The 18570-nt window shown below is 37.2% G+C and overlaps 2 protein-coding genes across 3 annotated transcripts; one reads left to right on the forward strand and one right to left on the reverse strand.

Annotated features, from left to right (window-relative positions):
• The first annotated feature begins 4611 nt into the window (after positions 1-4611).
• LOC113691738 (potassium channel AKT1-like) lies at positions 4612-10638 on the forward strand. The gene is made up of 11 exons (XM_027210027.2): positions 4612-5137; positions 6476-6841; positions 6979-7036; positions 7130-7447; positions 7577-7822; positions 7899-7997; positions 8129-8161; positions 8291-8476; positions 8620-8814; positions 8909-8984; positions 9571-10638. Exons 1-11 carry the CDS (start codon positions 4929-4931, stop codon positions 10476-10478), a joined length of 2694 nt encoding a protein of 897 aa, XP_027065828.1. The 5' UTR covers positions 4612-4928; the 3' UTR covers positions 10479-10638.
• A 226-nt stretch (positions 10639-10864) lies between these two features.
• LOC113691739 (uncharacterized) lies at positions 10865-15902 on the reverse strand. Of its 2 annotated transcripts, none has more exons than XM_027210030.2 (7): positions 15761-15902; positions 15415-15634; positions 14406-14491; positions 14173-14319; positions 13312-13435; positions 12088-12374; positions 10865-11215 (listed from the first exon to the last, which is right to left on the reverse strand). In XM_027210030.2, exons 2-7 carry the CDS (start codon positions 15623-15625, stop codon positions 11123-11125), a joined length of 948 nt encoding a protein of 315 aa, XP_027065831.1. In that variant the 5' UTR covers positions 15626-15634; positions 15761-15902; the 3' UTR covers positions 10865-11122. The 2 variants fall into 2 exon arrangements, with proteins under 2 accessions (XP_027065831.1, XP_027065830.1); XM_027210029.2 differs by having other exon boundaries at positions 13264-13435.
• Between the last annotated feature and the right edge of the window lie 2668 nt (positions 15903-18570).

An 18570-nucleotide genomic window follows, 5' to 3' on the forward strand; every position in this document is an offset into this window, starting at 1 on the left:
TGTGTAATACGTGACTCAAGTTTAAGATCTGTTGGAGGCAAAATTAAAGAAAAAAGGTACAATCTTTGCAGGATCAACATTAATTTTCTTGGTGAAGAGTAAGACAACATTAATTGTTAATAATAATGCACTTTTATTAATTCCATTACTACAGATCATTAAGAGGCAACGATATGAACTTCTTCTATCCAGATGAATGCCATTTTACGAAGAATTAAAAAAAAAAAAAGAAAAAAGAAGAAGATTATCCTAAACCGAGCTCGCGGCCGCCCAGTGGTGCAAATTAAATGGCCAGATTTAGAAAACAAAACTATTAATTACTCCTCCAAATTTACGTACCTTGCTTATCTCTTCTTTCAAGTCATTTTTATGCAAGAGGATTGATATGCTTTTAAAACTGGGATTTATCATTTTTATGGATGTTCCCAAATATCCATATTAGTATATAGTTGTAAAACTTGGACGCATGAGACTGAGAGCACACGAGAATTTATTTATCGAATTTTTTGTCGCATGATATTCGGGTAAAATTATGTAATTTCGCATTAGAACAAATTCGCGACAAACACATAGAGGATGAATGCCATGAATGACATATCAATTTCAAGGTTTTAAGCCATACTTCATTTCCTACAGTCACATTCATTATTTGGATTGAGACACCAAGATTTAGAAATTTTATGTTGAAATTCTCCAAACAAACCTAAAAAAAAAAGGAGCTCACCTTAAAGTCATGCAACAAAATGATGATAGTTTTTGAATGCTAATTGTTAGATTTTTTTTTTTTTTTTTTTAGTTGTCATGCAAACACCAATCTGTTTTCACAAATGATGCTTTGCACCTAGTAACTGGTTAGCACATTTTTAGAAAATAACAAAAATAATAATTACCGCAAAAGGAAAGAAGATTTTCTTAGAATGCTTATTCCAGGCAAACACCGAACAAGAAGAGCGAGAAACAGAAAATCTAGGATCACTACTGTTTGGAGTGCTGCGGTTTGATCTGTGTCAAGGATAACCTTTGAGCTCTCGTTGATGTAAAGACAAAAGTGACAGGGTTGCGAGTATGGTCAAGTTTTTGAATCAAGCAAGTTGATTCATTTTTTAACTTTTTGAGGAACTTGAGGCCGTTGCTGCTACCCTTGATGCTGTGCAGTCAACTTGGTTGGGAATATTTCCAAAGCAATAATAATTGGGCTTGTTTGGAAGCCAAGTTTTTGGCCTAATTTTTTAGCTACTAGTTTTTTAACAACTTTTGCTACAGGAACCCCAAAAAACTTATCAAAGTTTTTTACCTACACACTTCAATAATACACAAAAACTTTCCCTTCAACTTTTCTTCTTCTTTTTCCTCCCCCACCCAACCGGCCACCACCTCCACCACCGCTTCCGGAGCCGGTAACTATTCCGGCCAACTTTTGCCGGCCTTCCTCTTTTTTTTTTTTCACTCCCTTCCCTCCCTTTTTTCAAAATCTCTTTTTTCTTTCTCCCTCCCCCTCCCCTCTTTCCCTCTGCCTTTCCCCGCCACCTTTCCCCTTTGTCCGCAGTCATTTCTTCCCCTCATCACCAGCGCACGCCGCCACCTCGCCGCAAGTCTCTCTCCTCTCGCGCGCTTCTCTGTCTCCGCGGCCGGACACCACTGCCCACGGCCGCGCGACTCCAGCGACACCACAACCCTTCTCTCTCCCTTGCAATGCCGACGAAGCCACCACCACCTCGCGCGACTCCAGCCCAACTGCCGCCCCTCTGCCTCCCGCCACGCCCCCTGGCTCTACCATGCGCAGCCGTTCCTCCTTGGCTGCGACCCAAAGCCCTCGTGCGTTCTCTCTCATCTTCGCAACTCCCACCTTGCCGCTGTTCCTCTCAGCTCCCTCCACCACAGCGCAGGGGTGGGGGAGGGGGGTTGCGGGCAGAGGGAGAGGGAGGGGGAGTTTTTGCAGGGGTGGCGGGGCTGAGGGAGAAGGCGGGGGGAGGGGGTGGCGGGGCAAAGGGGGAAGGGGGGAGGGAGGTGGCGGGGCAGAGGAGGAGAAGGGGAAAAGGAAGAGAGGGGTGGCGGAGCTAATGGGGAAGGGAAGAGAGGGGTGGCGGAGGTAACGGGGAAGGGGAAGGGGGAAGGAAGAAGAAGAAGAAAGAAAAGAAAAAGGAAAAAAAGAAAAAGAAACAGAAAGAGAAAAGGAAAGAAAAAAAGAAATGGAAAAAAAATTTCACCTTACAAAAACTTCTACAAAATTTTTCTACTTACAAAAAATTCTACAAAATTTTTTAAAAAACTTCTACAGTGCACTACAGTAAAGTTTTAGACAAACTCCCAAAAAACTCAGGTTCCAAACAGGCCCAATATGTTACTGTTAGAACAAAATTTTCTCAAATGTCAAGATTATCTACAATCAATCAATCTTTTATATTCTTGTTGATTTTTTAAAAATTCACTAACTACTAATTACTTCTCTTTTTCTCTATCTAATTAAAGTTTTTTCCTACTCACCTGCACTCTTCTCTCTCTCTCACTCTCACACACATTGGTTCATCAATTATTTTCATAATTTGCTAAATTGGTCTTGGTTTTAATAATTTCTTGTGTATTAATTCTACATGTCCTTATATTTTTTATTTTTAAAATTTTATTCAAAATGTCCTTTTTTCAAATAAAATGTAATTTAAGTAAAAAAAAAAAAACCAAGAGTGCATAGAACCGAAAAAGATACAAGAAAAGATTAAGGCAAAAATTAAGTTATTTAATTGTAAAACAATAGATCTATTAGTCTGTGGGTGAGAAAGAGAGAGATGAGAATAGCAGGAAGAAGAATGAGAGGCCCTATCAGAAAATATTTAATTAGAGAGAGAAAAGAGTAGTAATTTATGCACATGAATCTTAGGAAAATCAATAAATAAATATATAATTAATTGATTAAGAGTAATTTTGATATTTGAGAAAAATGTGTTTTGCTGGGAAGATAATGAGTGTGTTTGGATTGAGATGATTTGAAAAAAATAATAATAATTTACTTCACAAATTCCAATCACCTTTTTTATCTTCCCAATCATCTTTTTATTTCACATACATCATATCACAAAAAATATTACAATAATTATCTCAAATAAATCATCCAAATAAACTTGCGAGTCAACTTTGGCAGCTACACGCGCAAGGGGTTGGACCATCATGGTTGATGAAGTAATGCCCCGTGAATCGACCTTAGCCACAACAATAGGTCCTCTTTTTGATTTCGCAAGCAGGACATTTTCAACGTACTAGGCGTCTGTCCGTGAATGAAAACCAAAACCCAATTCAATTTGTGGTCGTGGACGGTACTATTGAAAGTGCATTGAAGTATAATAGTTGAGTTTTTCTTTCTCTTCTAATAAAAAATGATTACTAGGAACAGACAACAAGGATAGTTATGCAAAAGGATTACGAGCCAATAATAGTGTACTTCTATTATATGCTAACTCGCAACTGATGAGAACAATAATGTAATTATTTTCAAATCAATGAGCAATTTCACGTCACAAATTTGGCTTTGGGTAGCATACTTTTTTTTTTTTTTTTTTTTTGTCAATACAAGGGTGTCCGGGTTAATCCTTACGGGCCCGACTAATCCCTGCGGCTTGGAAGAGGAGACCCCACCCCACACCGAGCACGTTAATAATGGGACTCGAACCTGGACAAATTTGGCTTTGGGTAGCATACACATAATAAGTTAGTTATATACTATAAAATTTATTAACTAGTGCCTGAAAAACATCCCTACTATTTTGCATCATCTTAGTCATCTCCTTACGTATCAAACGCCGTTGCAGTCATGATCCCCATCCCATCAGTCAAAATTTAATAGTGCAAAATACATGAATTAACGATTTTTCATCAGACGTCTTTTCCCGATATGTTTCCTTTTTGAAAAATTTTTTTTTTTTGGTGGAGCTGAATTGTCGTGAAATGTCACAAATTGACACTAACACGAGGGGCCTTTTGGAAACCACTAATAGTCGGTTTAGGAGGCCACAGGATCTGACAATTAACGATTTTAATTAACATAAAGAATCTAAAGAATGAGGGGAGGACCAGATGTCAAAGACCCCATGTACCCATATGTCACGGGCGAGCTGCGGGGTAGGGGTAAAGATGTCAAAAGAGTGTGGGGAGAGTTTGTTGATTGCGAAGGCAAATTATTAGAGGTGAAAGGTAAATTAAACTATTTGATATTTGACTCGAATCCGATTGAGTAAGATTTCAGTTCTAATTTGATACAATAATGAGTTAAGTCAAACTTAAATGGTGTTTTAAAGTCAAAGTTAGTTGGTAAATAAATAAGTCGAAGGTGAATAAAAATTTAAACTTGTTAAAATAATTAAACAATTATAACGTAATGGTGTTTGACTTGCCTAAACTCACTTTATACCCCTCACAAGTTAGTGAAAGTTAACCGTTTCTAGTTTCTTGTTTATAGTATAGTATGCACTAATTATGGTGAGGACTGCGGGGTTTATTAAAAAATTAGCCAATTTCCATAACCAAATAGAGAAGTGAACGAATTAAAAGTAGTACAGTAAAATCCAACATGCAAAAAAGGAAAGAAATATAACCGTATCATATACGTATCATATATGGACTACAGTAGCATGACGAGAATTGACGGGAGAGGAGCTAGAGAGGAAGGAGGGAGGATACACCCCGACCCCCCCTTTTTTTTTTCTCCTTTTGTTTATTCATTCATTCATTTATATTTAAGAGGAAGGCTTGGAGCATGGTGACGGGTGAGGAGTAGGGAGGGATGCAATATTGAATTCAACGAGGAGCAGTAGCTCAATAGGAGGAAAGAAATACCAACGAAGAAGAAAAGACGAAAGAAACTGGACTAAAAAAACCAAGAAAAAGGGAAAGAAGGGTGGGGAAAAAAGGAAGAAGAAAAGGAATTGATTTACAAAAACATGGTGGGATTGCGGACTGCGAATTACAATGGAATGTTTGGTAGGGTATCAATGTGCGGCGCCGGGGCAGCAGAAGAGATGGAGCAGTTGTCCAGAGAAGGCAGCCATTACAGTATAACCTCCGGGATCCTTCCTTCGCTGGGTGCAAGAAGCAACCGCCGCGTCCAGCTCCGTAGATTCACTATTTCCCCATATGATCGCCGCTACAGGTGAGTGTTTTGTTTTTTGTGTTCTTTAGTAACTATATAACAATATGACTATATGGCCGCGCTTTCGGGGTCTAAGATTTTCTTGTTTGCGTAAATTACCGCATGTTTTTGTTAGAGACGATTTTTTTTTCTACTGATAGAGGTTCGTTTGTATTCATCCGTTTACTCGATGAATGAATGAATGTTGCAGAATGGAAAGTGATGATGAAATCGTTGTCTGACCCAAGAGAATAATAGAGTCGTAGAGCGGGATTTGACTTCTTCCTCTTCTTCTTCATTTATTTATTTAAGGAACGAAAACTGCTTTGAGAAGAAGATGCACTGTAAATATGGTTGCCAAGGCTTCAGCTTACGAATTCTTACGAAATAATTCAGAATTTCCTCTGTCTTTTAATCTTGTTTCTTCCATGAGCCAGCCGCTTTTTCACAGTGTCTGCCCCGGTAGTTGGCTGTTACAATCATTGTTTCACCTTTTTTTTTTTTTTTTAAACCTTCTCGCTTTTATGTCAACAAAGTTAGTACTATTTTCCTACCAACCACTTTTCGCGGAAGTCATTCTACTCCCTCATTTAATAAGAATCGGTCGTTTTTCCCCCCCTTTTTGTGTGTTAAAAACAATCTATTTAGTGTGCTTTCCCAAAAAAAAAAAAAAAAATCATCATCATGTAGTGTGAGTGAATTGTGAATTGGGTGAAAAGAATTGGATTATTGAGGGGTGACTAAGTGGAACCCAATTCTTCATCCAATTAACGGAAGGCATTTTTTCGTGCAGTATCCTCCAACTCCAAAATAATAGTAGCACTAGATATTTTTCCTGTTTTCCTCAGAGGCTCTTTGAGTCAATAGAGGTTCCTTTCAGTTTCAAATGCTAATCCAGAATTCTTTGATATGCTTTCTTTTTCATAGACTGTGCTTTATCCGTATTTTCACAAGAATAGCCTCAATCCTTTGTTTGCCCTGGTAGTGACACCAGGGTAAAATTTATGCTTTCTTTGTGCTCTATTTGCAATTTGGTAAGTTGTTGAATTTTGCTAGTGTATATCTTCACGCCCATGTGGTATGGATTAAAAGACAGTAATACAACAGTATCGTTTTATTCAATATCTGAATGTGTCAATTATGAGGCTATTTCTTGTGTTTTATCAATGGAGACGTTAGGAAATTGTTGAATTCCACTTGCGATGTTTGCTGTTGTAGACTCTTCGTCTGTTCTTGTGTTTCGACCGTGCTCTAGACTGTTTCTGTATTCAACGTTATGCTTTGATGATTTTTGCAGTTTCATATTATGTGCAAAGTTCTTTATGTTTGATCCAAGCAATACAATTGCATTTTTTACAGGGCATGGGAAACGTTTCTGATTGTTCTGGTAGCTTATACTGCTTGGGTGTCTCCATTTGAGTTTGGGTTTTTGGAGGAACCAGAGGCACCATTGCCTATTTTGGATAATGTCGTCAATGGTTTCTTTGCCATTGATATCATTCTCACTTTCTTTGTTGCATACCTCGATAGAACTACGTATCTTCTCATTGATGATCGCGGGCTGATTGCTTGGAAATACGCCAGCAGTTGGTTGGCCTTCGATGTTGTCTCCACTATTCCTTCTGAACTTGCTCGCAGAATTTCTCCTCAAGCTTTGCGGACATATGGCTTATTCAATATGCTTCGTCTCTGGCGTCTTCGTAGAGTTAGTGCCTTATTTGCCCGGTAAATGACTCAAATAGCTAACCGAATTGTTGAGCGCACTAATCTTTTCCAGGCATGAAGAAATTGCTCTCTTTGTAATTTATACTGATTCCTGCTTCCCCCCCCCCCCCCCCCACCCCCTTCTTACTTCGCAACAGGTTGGAGAAAGACAGAAACTTCAACTACTTTTGGGTTCGATGCGCTAAGCTTATTTGTGTATGTATATATTACACAATTTGTTGGTAAATAAATCATTAGTATAAAGTAGTTACGTTATCTCGTTAAATGCTGATCCATGTGTGATTATAGGTGACTCTTTTTGCTGTTCATTGTGCGGGGTGCTTCTACTATCTGCTTGCTGCTCGTTATCACAATCACAAGAAGACATGGATTGGGGCTTCTATGGGGGACTTCCTTCGGGAAAGTCTGTGGATCCGTTATGTAACCTCAATGTACTGGTCCATCACTACTCTAACTACAGTTGGTTATGGTGACCTACATGCCGAGAATACGAGAGAGATGATCTTTGACATCGTTTACATGCTCTTTAACCTGGGGCTGACAGCATATTTGATAGGAAATATGACCAATTTGGTTGTTCATGGAACCAGTAGGACCAGAAAATTTGTGAGTAATAATACCTATGCATTGTTTTTTTGTGATTTCTTGAAGTTAAGTCTAAGTTTAGGATATTCATGTTAACTGCTTGGACATGATCTTCAATTTTAATGAGGCCGTGCATTCATACATAAACAGAGAGATACCATTCAAGCTGCATCAAGTTTCGCTCAGAGGAACCAGTTGCCTCTTCGCCTACAAGATCAGATGCTCTCTCACTTGTGCTTGAAGTTCAGAACTGACTCAGAGGGGCTGGAGCAGCAAGAGACTCTAGATTCTCTTCCAAAAGCCATCCGGTCAAGCATTTCACATTTTCTCTTTTACTCCCTAGTGGATAAGGTGTACTTATTTCGTGGCGTGTCCAATGACTTGCTCTTCCAACTGGTAATTCTTTGGAACGGTAGAACATTTTCACTTTTCAAGTTTGAGGCCTTATAGCATATACTTCCTATACTGCCAGGTTTCAGAGATGAAAGCTGAGTACTTTCCTCCCAAGGAGGATGTAATTCTGCAGAATGAAGCTCCAACAGATTTTTACATTCTTGTGTCAGGAGCAGTGGTAAAATTGGGCTTCCTTTTTCATTGTGATTTATCGAAAGTCATGTGCTTGTAATTTGTTACCCTCATTTGGACTTGTAAAAAAGCTGTTGACTCATAAATGCCTGCTGCTGATGTTTGAACTGCTCACAGGATTTACTGGTTTTCAAAAATGGTGGCGAGCAGGCAAGTGCAATGCATAGCTCGGATCAAATACTCCCCCATTGTTTTTCCCTGGACTACACTATCTACTTCAACAAATAATGGAAGATTTAGACTTTCCTTTTATATTGAAGATGTTGACTGAATTTTCAGATTGTTGGGGAGGCAAAAAATGGTGATCTCTGTGGTGAGATTGGGGTTCTTTGCTATAGGCCTCAGCTGTTCACTGTACGAACAAAAAGACTGAGCCAGCTATTGCGACTGAATCGAACCACATTTATGAACATCATTCAGGCCAATGTTGGAGACGGGACCATTATCATGAATAATCTCCTTCAGGTCCGTATGCTTCATTAACTGGAAGACGATATTCAATTTTGATTGAAAATTTTCGTTACAAGGTCCTTTTGGGTTCACTACTGCACACTCTCTGTCATTGACTATCATTGAATTGCTTTTGGCTTTCTTCATTGGTTGCGCAGCATTTGAAGGAGCTAAAGGATCCAATCATGGAGGGAGTGCTGATAGAGACAGAGAACATGCTAGCTCGCGGTAGAATGGACCTACCTCTCAGCCTCTGCTTTGCAACACTCAGAGGAGACGACTTGCTGTTGCATCACTTGTTGAAACGAGGTCTAGATCCAAATGAATCTGACAACGATGGGAGAACTGCCCTGGTGTGTATATACTACTCTCATTTGACTCCTTAAAAATTATTTCTAGAATGCAATTCTGTCTTTTTGTTCATTCTACATCCTTTTATGTACTCAGCATATAGCTGCGTCAAAAGGAAACGAGAATTGTGTGCTACTGCTTCTGGATTTTGGAGCGGACCCCAACAGCAGAGGTATCTCCAACTTTCATACTGCTTTAAGTTATGACGTCCAAATACTGCTATGGGAACCCAACTTTCTTTGTGATGATATAGAAGCAGGAAAACAATTTAAACAATTCACCTCATTATCAAGAGGGCTGTCCTCCTTGCACCCCCCGCATCATTTGTCGCAAACTAATGACAATTATAATTTACATGCCCCTTCTTCATATTTTATAACTACAGTAATGGCAGCAATAGTCAACTTAGCGAAATGTGGCCCCTAATACTCTCCAGGCGTCAGTTTTATTTATTAATTTGAGCCGTCTTTGATTTAATTGCTAGTACTGTATGATTTACCCCTCATTCTGTCCGCGAGTGCGTCCGTATTGGGCTGGCCCTCTTGCATCAATGAAAAGTGAAAAATACCCTTTTGGTCACTCCGTACAAGTTGAAAATGGCTGAATCTGCATCTCCTAGACAACTGTAACACCAGTCTCATTTACTCTTTTAAAAGGTCTCTATATTTACTGCGATTGTCCATTTCATTATGGTCTGCCTGTTGATCTGTATTGATGGCCAAAAAAAAAAAAAAACGCGTGTGCTTGTGATTATGCAGACTCGGAGGGAAACGTACCATTGTGGGAGGCCATGTTGGGCAGGCATGAATTAGTCGTCAAGCTATTGAGTGATAATGGCGCCAAAATAACTTCTGGAGATGTTGGCCAATTTGCATGCACTGCTGCTGAACATAACAACTTAAAATTGCTACAGGAGATTGTTCGTCTCGGCGGGGATGTTAAACGTCCCAGGAGCAATGGATCAACAGCTCTTCATGTTGCTGTTTGTGAAGGTAACAATGACATTGTGAAATTCCTCTTGCAACAAGGCTCTGATATTGATAAAACAGACGAACATGGCTGGACCCCGAGAGCTCTAGCTGAACAGCAGGGTCATGAAGACATTACAGCTCTCTTTGAATCCATCAAAGAAACTAAAACTCAACCTGTTGCTCCAATCTTGGAAGAAAAGCATGGAGTTCGGTTCCTTGGAAGATTTAAAAGTGAGCCTACGATCTTCCCTGTGCCGCAGGAAGGCTCATTCCGAGCCGTTGGAGGATCGTGGGGACGATCAAGTAGAAGACGTAGGGCTGATAAATTTCACAATTCACTATTCGGGATCATGTCAGCTGCCCGGAATGGGGAGAACAGCTTGCTTTTATCCGTGAATCAGGCTAAACTTGCCACGGTTACCAGAATCTACGTTGCTAGAGTGACCATAAGTTGCCCTGAGAAAGAAGATGTTGCTGGAAGGCTTGTTTGCCTTCCACCTAGCTTCCAAGAGTTACGTGAGATTGGATTCAAAAAATATGGGTTTTGGCCAGCCAGAATATTGAACAAGGATGGAGCTGAAATTGACGAAATTGAGTTGGTAAGGGACGGTGACCATTTGGTACTCGTAAGCGATGGTGGCGTGCGCGAGCCTAATCAGCAAAGAGCTGAAGGTGCTGATGGTGTATTGAGATAAACCAGAAAACCGCGTTTTCCATTTTTCTTCCTAAATCTTTGTAGGTTCCTCAATGCCATCAATTTCCGGAGCCAACGTCTTTGATTGTGTAGTCATATCTATCATTCACCAATTGTTTTTGCTCAGTGAATGCACGCACCCATTTGGGGGCTACACTCAATCATTCTCTTCTGTGCCCTCAACCCAATTGTTTGCCACGGGATAAATTCGAATCAGTTCACTAAAGATTATATCACATAAGATTTATGCTTCTAACACAACCGAATCAAATGATCTCCAAGCCGTAATTCTCTTTTTTAAGTCGAAGTAAAGGCAAGGTCAGACCTGCAATATCTTCTGGTTCCCCATACAGCTGTACTCCGGAGTATTAGCAAATACAATACACATGCAGCAGAAAATCAAACTCAACCATAATGGATGGGCATATGTACGTACAATATAAATTAGTAAAATAGCTAACATGTGATACTGCCAAATTCAGATCCTCTCATCTGCACAAAGGTTTACTATAGACATTAAACTATAGACATATCTTCCATACTATTTATTATAATGGTCATCAGTACAAACACGAAACAGCTTCGGATCTCGAGTGATAACTTCAAAGCAGTTCATGGTACCATACACATCCAGATAACTCCTCCCTACAACAGCTTCAGCATTTTGAGCCGTTCTTCATGCTCCAGGTCCAATTTTGGAGCGGTATAACAGCCTCGAAGGTCCTCAACAATATACTCCTGCAAAATCCCAAAAAATGAACGTCAGCAGTGAGGGAAAGAGGAGGAGAACAAAAATAACCTAGCACTACAAAATAGGAAGGGCAAATATTTGGGTCTCGAGAATTTTCCGTGCTGGGACCATTAGATTAAAAGTTCAGATTTTTCTGATCATCTATTCTCCAGAAACTGATTGGAAAACTATGTGCCTAAAGAACTCAGAAGTCTGAACATCGCCCAGCTTCAACGCTATCTTGGTCAACATCAACGGCAAGTATTTCCTTAGTAATTCAAAACCAAAGTGGTCAACCACAAGATCACAGATGAAGCAATTCTAATGGAAAAGAAAATTCTAAGAATTTCAGGACCGGTTGTCGGAGTTGGAGAATAAGAGATAGAGTAGTTTTAAGTAGTAAAGCATAACCAAGTATCAATTTCCAAATGACCACTGGAACTGGAACAGTCCCTTTTCCTTTTAGGTGTTTTGAAGCACAGAAATTGGATACCAGTCTCACCATAAATCTTCAATGGATGCCCATGAATTTCAAATCTCTAGTTTACCTACTATTTCCAAGTCCAAACATTAAGAGAAAATTATCATTCTGCAGACTGAACTTCAAAAGAACAACCTCAGATTTCCAAAGTAAACCCCCTTTTCTCTCACATTGCTCCTACTCTTTTTTAAAGAACATACTGTCACCATTAACAAACCTCGTTGATAATAAAAGGAAACTCCAGCAAGTCATTAACTCCAAAAATAAAATGAAGTAAAAGAAGTCGACACCATTGACTAGCTTCATCATAAGATTCCAAAACTACACAAGTTCACTCATACCACAATGATTATTTGACTTATCACATAATTTATACAAGACATAGCCAAGAGATTTTACCTGTGTGAGTTCTCTCTTCGTGAGGATGTGGTAGTGTCTCTGCCAAATCCTCTGGATGGCCATGGTGGCAGCAAGGAAACCATAAGCAATTCCAAGAATGGCAAAGATGACAACAAAAACAATTACTAGGGCAAAGCATGCTTCCATGGATGCAGGGAAACAATCCAAGATGCCCCAGCCATAACAACAATTTTGACAACCAGCCACACGCGGGTCATTGCTGTTCAGAGAGGAGCAGTGTAGTATGAGCCCAAAAAATCCCAGCAGCACAAAGAAGCCAAGAACCCCTGTTCAGTCAATGAATTGGTATGGTTAGATCCATGGGATCTTTCTGCCCTATTGAATGCAAAAAAGAGATACTCATGACTCCTTAGAGAAAGCATTACAGAGACAGCAACTAAAACATGCAACCCGATTATTGATTAATGTTACCAGATCAGTAGTAACAAGATTTATCGCATTAACAATTCCAGCAAATTCAGGAATACTTGAAAGGCAACAACTGTATCAGAATCTTGCGAAAACAATAAAATCAAGTGGAAGGAAAACCCATCTTGACATGCTTAAAAGAAGTTAAATCTTCATAATACAGTCTCATTTATTTCATGGAAATGAATTGCAAGGTACATTTAAAATATTTCCTAAGTTTATGGGTTTAAAACACATTAAAAACTGCCTACCCAACAGCCAGGCTATCTTTTCGACGAAAACCATGATACTCTTTTGTAAGTGACACAAGAGCTAGGCCATCACCATGCTCATGTCATTCTCTCCCTTCAGAACTCTGGCTACCAGGCCAAACCCCATTTATATATTTGATAAGATCATCAAGCCATTCATCTATGCTATCCTTTTAAACGTGTTCTCTTAACATAAAAAGGTCACACCTCACCGAAATAAACATCTTTTCTTAACATAAAAAGGTCACACTTCACCGAAAATGGAGCACCGCAAGGGCAAATACTTGGATAGACCTGGACCACCAGCAAGGCTGTGGACCATGTGGCCAAAAACTCGCCACATCACTTCCTTGCTGAAAAGCCTGAAGATTGCAAAGAAAAAGCGCGGCGTGGCTTATTTATTTCCACAGGGTCTATTTCGAGGTGGTGGACCAGGTCTATGTAAGTCTTTGCCCACAGGACTAACAAATCTACCACAGGAGATACAATAGTGGACCTTTGATGCATTTAGTCTTTGGTCTACAAAATAAATTTGTCGGTGCACCTATACAGTAATAAAATGGAATTGGATGCTTAGAAAGTATGCGATCCCAGCTATCATTGAACGAGTTCCTGAAAGATCCATCTCTATCCATGAGGTAAGCAAAACCGCCAATCATAGCAATCACCTGAAGGAACAAGTGAAAACAAGTTAAGACATTAGAAGACACCCAGTATAGAAATTTGAAGTCCATGCCATGCATCATGTCTAAAGGAAAAAAAAAGAGAAAACAAAAGTCTCAACTGACAGTTGTGACAGAATGCCGCAACAACCTCATATACTTATGTTCACCTCTTTATTACTTAATAAAACTTAGAAAAACAAGGAAAAAGAAAAGAAAAAAGTCAGAGAAGAACTAAATGAGAAAACTCATTCATGTATCTAAACAAAACATTTCAAAGTTGAGGACCTCAGCGCTTACTCACCACTAACTTTAGATTTTCAAGAAATCACACAATCTGGGTACCAATTCAGATGCGTGAGCCAAAAGACTAGTTTAGTAGTAAATTAAAGTGAGAAAATTAGCAACCAAATAACCATTTGGGGATTAGCCACAAGCAAATCCAGAGCTATATAGTTCATTACAGAATATCCTCAAATTCAATCCTTCACTCCTAGCGGTAGAGTGTAGATTTAGTTAAATTTGATATTATAAACTTACAGCAAAATAACTACTAAAGCACCAATTGTGTCCATCCAATCATTATGGGAGATAGCAACAAGAATAAAACCTCATAACTTAGAAAACATGCATAGCCATTCCGAACTTTTAAGATAAATTTAATTTAACCCCAATAATATAAATTAAAAAGAATCCTTATAACCACACTTTACATGAAATTGACAGCAAAAAATCATGCTTACAGTTTGTACAGCAAGAAATACGAGGAAAACATCTCTTGCAACAAAGATCCTAAATTTTATTTTTCGCCAAGAATTGTCCTCCAACTCTGCCACTCGAAGATGAAATTGAGCTTTACAAGTTGTGCAATGAGAAAACGCAAAACCTTCCTGCAATTGCATGCTGTTATGATCAATAAAACAGAATCTGCATCCTTAGTATCACCACGTGGTCACACCAGAATTATTCTCCTCACCTTGACTGACCGCCAGTGATCAAGGCAAGAACGATGAACAAACTGCTGTGTGCCTTTGCACATGCACGGAGATATCAATTCATCATCTACCAATCAAGGAAAAATAATTTTTTAGGCCAGCAAAATGAGACTCAATGTGCAATGCCACAGTCCACAGCAGAAGAACAATACCAACACATACTGCTCAACCACTATAAATGGTTATCCCAAGCCATTACAAAAAGGAGACTGCAATTTTATCGAGAATGGATGCTAATAATGTATGACAGTCCAAATATATGACAGTTTAAAATGAATGAAAAGCAATATGACATCATCAGCACTTGAACAATCAATTCCAATGAACAAAAATTAATGCTTGATTAACTAGACAGATCCTTGAATGCACAAACACAAGTTTCTTGCTTTAAAGCTTTCGAGTTCAAGAATCGGGAATATCCTCTCATGCTTCCAATGGTAACAAATTTCGATGACGACAAACGAACTTGTCCTAATTGTCATAACTCTTCTACCTAGTCGTCACCTTTGTCAGTAATAATCGTAAGACAATCCTATGTTCAAGTTAACAATATACATTTATATGTTAAAGCATAAAACTGTAAATTTTTGTTCTCCTTGATAAGTGTCATATTTTGTTTCTCAAATAAAGGACAAAAAAATTGATTAAACTAAAAAACGTGGGGGCCTTTGAAGCAGCAAAAATCAACCAACAGTTCACACGCAAAAATTGAGCTTGCCCAAAACACCAGAAATGTCGTATTTAGACCTATTGCATTAGCCAGTAACCTCTCAGATAAACCGATTCCCAAATTGCAATTACAGCTACACCAAGTAGTAATATAAACACGGAAACATACCAAGTACCAACCACCTCCCACACCCCAAGAGAAAATATACCAATAGAAAATTGAACAACTAAAATCCCCAAAGAATCAACAAAACGCGATGAAATACACCGTTCTGAACAGATGAAACCTACTAATATACAGATTACTAGCATCAGTTTTACCATCTTCACCGTCGCATTCGAGACAAATCCTACAACAAGGCAAGGAACCGGCCTCAAGGTCTTCATCCTTTATCTCGCTGGAGCTTCCCGAGGACGATGGCGACGAAGTGTCGATATGCTTTTGAAGTTGTTGGCGTTCATGAAGCAGAGGATCGGAGTCACTGGGGTTCCGGTCACCACCAATCGACTCCAGCTGCAATTCTCCGTTCATCGGAAAACCCTATCTCAATAACAGGAAAAAAAAGTTGAAAATGCAAGATTGGAATGAATTACAATATAAAGAACAATATTGAATTAAAATAACAAATTTGAGAATATAAATAGAGCAAAGAAACGTAGGAATTACGGGAAAATTAATGCCTGCAATTTTTTGAGAGAAGACGGAGTAAACGAGAAATTTAATCAAATTTAGGCTCTTTTTTTAAAAAAAAAATTGTAGTACAGAAAGCGTCAAGGGGGGAGGGTCTCTTCTCTTGACTGCTGACTCCGTTTTTTCGTTATTTTTTCCTCTTATTCTTTTTCTGCTTTAATTACTAAAGAAGTGAAGAGAAGAGACGAGAAGAGAAGAATACGCTGTTATCAGTGATTAACTAATTTAAGTAAGTACTTACTGATACATAAGTGGATAGGGCTTGGAATACTACACGTAGGTATTTCTGGACTGCACGAGGACAAATATGGACTTATAATCTAGGCTGGATGGGCCATCTGAATTAGTTTCTGCCAGAAGGTATTGTTAATTTTGGCCCATATCAGTCGAGAATTACTCTAAGGGGGTCTGAATCGAAATCGAAGTCGGTTATTCGGAACTTTGAAATCAAAATTTTCGGAATTTGGGTATCAAAATTTCGAACGATTTCGATTTCAAATTCACCAATTTCGAATTCGAATTTGTTCTGAATTCAATTTGAAATTCAGTAAATTCTGATTTCACAAAATTCATGAATATAAAATTTATTATTATTATATAAATATTATATTACCTATATATAAAAAAATGTTATATATATGTGTGTGAAAACGAAATTGAAATCGAAATAGGAATTCCGATTTCACCGAATTCATGAATATAAAAATTATTATTATAATATAAATGTTATATTATAATATATATATATATAATAAATTTAAAATCGAAATAGGAATTCCGAATTCCGATTTGAAAAATCTCATTACCAAATTCGACCAATTCGAAATTTCAAATTCAAAATTCAATTCGAATTCGATCGGTAAATCGAAATTTTTCGATTTTGCACACCCCTACCCCTAAGTACTTTTTCATCAAATTTTTTGTATGGCTAACACAGATAGAAAGAAGTTGACTTTGTTGACATAAATTAGCATTCATTTATGCAACGTATGGAGCGAGGGAATTTGATGAATGCTTTAAATTTGTTTAAATCCTTTTAAATTACTATTTGGATTATTTGAAATATAGGAATTTTTAATTTATCAATTACTTGTATATATCATATATATATATAATAAAATCGTATTCTCATTCTTATCTTTTCATGTTTTCTCTTTCTTACGTGGCTTAACGAGATGGCAAGTAGTTTCATTCGTGACTTGCTCCTTTTTTGTTTAGATATATATAAATTCTTATTTTCTATATTTTCTATAAGAATTCTTAATATTATATTATTCTTATTTCCTACCCAAAAAATGAATTGGAAAGTAATACGATATAAATAAAAGAGACATAAATATCTTTATTAGATATATCTTCAAATTCATGCCAATAATCTGTGTACTGCATAGGGAACCCGAAGTAAATAAGAATTGTTATCACTACAAGAAGTAGAAAAGTAACTAATTTCAAAAGGAACCATTAATAATAGAAGTCAATATCTGATGTTGGAAATATAATTTTTAATAAATTTTATTATTAAGTGTGTTATCAAGACATAGTGCATAGCATGAAATTTATAAAAAAAAAAAAAGTTAATTGAATTCAATTAACTATATGTATTTAACCCGTACGGTCAAATATAAATTCCTATTTGAGCACGGGTTTGTAAAATCTTATAAACCCGTTCGTTGTTAATCAAAACATGCAGGTTATACTCATTGCTAGATTATAGGATCCACAATACACCATAGAAGTCTATGCACTTAAAGGACTTGATATAGTTGAGGTGGTCTTTCAAGGTAGGTAAAATTTATCTTGAGAACACACTTTTATTTCCTATAAGAATTCTTAAAATTATAGGATTCTTATTTCCTACCCAAAGTTACGTATTTTAAACAATTTAAATCAAGATAAACCTACTTTTAATGTTTTTATCAATATCTCTTTATATTCTTATCAATCCTTATTTCTTATGCCTACACTACATATAGTCTCTAATATATTGATTTCAAGCATCAAATTCATGTTTAAGTATTTTCAGTGCAAGCGGTTGGCACATTAAAGCATCGATTTTGGGTTTTCACTCCCCTTGATTATCAGGTACATTTTCTTTCAAAACATTTTTTTTTAAAAAGGCATGTTGATCTTTAATTGTAAAAGTTTAGTAACATATCTTGAATTTTTTTAAATTTTTTTATTTTTTTAATGAACACATAGGATTAGTAATATATCTTGAATTAGTAATAAATTTCTCTTATATTTCACATATTATATCTCACATAATATTTTTGCCTTTAATTTTGATAAATCATTATCAGATTGGTGGAACTGACAACCAATACCAACCTGAAACATCATTTTTTCAGATTCCAATTAGTATAATAAATGATTCTAATCAACAATATTTCAATACACTTCATATGAATCATTCATCATAGGGTTCAACAAAAATCACAGAGGAAGGGAATCATTATAAAAAGATTTGTTATACTATTTTACTTTCTTAAATTAACAATATTTACGTATTGTTATACACAATCTTGAATGCAATAAATCATTTATTTTTTTATTCCTAGTTATTCTGTTTTGCTATCATGCAGTGATAATGGAAAATCAATAAATGCTGATTTGCACGGACAAATCAAGGAGAATATTCAAACAAAAGAAAAACAAAAACAAGTTTCTGAAGAGTAGAATATTATTTGATATTATTTACTGCACTTTTTATTTATTTTCAAGTTTTTGAATATTATAGTATTGTCGAATGTTATTTTTTTCATTTTTGAATTATTATTTACTGAATT

The sequence above is a fragment of the Coffea arabica genome, chromosome 6c, assembly GCF_036785885.1.
Source record: "Coffea arabica cultivar ET-39 chromosome 6c, Coffea Arabica ET-39 HiFi, whole genome shotgun sequence".
NCBI lineage: Eukaryota > Viridiplantae > Streptophyta > Magnoliopsida > Gentianales > Rubiaceae > Coffea > Coffea arabica.

Bases quoted from the DNA above. Each gene is read 5' to 3' on its own strand.
- LOC113691738 (XM_027210027.2), top strand. From the start codon at position 4,929: ATGGTGGGATTGCGGACTGCGAATTACAATGGAATGTTTGGTAGGGTA. The intron at 7,448-7,576 runs GTGAGTAATAAT...ATACATAAACAG, and splicing joins CCAGTAGGACCAGAAAATTT to AGAGATACCATTCAAGCTGC. The intron at 8,162-8,290 runs GCAAGTGCAATG...CTGAATTTTCAG, and splicing joins TCAAAAATGGTGGCGAGCAG to ATTGTTGGGGAGGCAAAAAA.
- LOC113691739 (XM_027210029.2), bottom strand. From the start codon at position 15,625: ATGAACGGAGAATTGCAGCTGGAGTCGATTGGTGGTGACCGGAACCCC. The intron at 14,320-14,405 runs GTGAGGAGAATA...ATGCAATTGCAG, and splicing joins ATCACTGGCGGTCAGTCAAG to GAAGGTTTTGCGTTTTCTCA. The intron at 12,375-13,263 runs GTCCACTATTGT...TTGACTGAACAG, and splicing joins AAAGACTAAATGCATCAAAG to GGGTTCTTGGCTTCTTTGTG.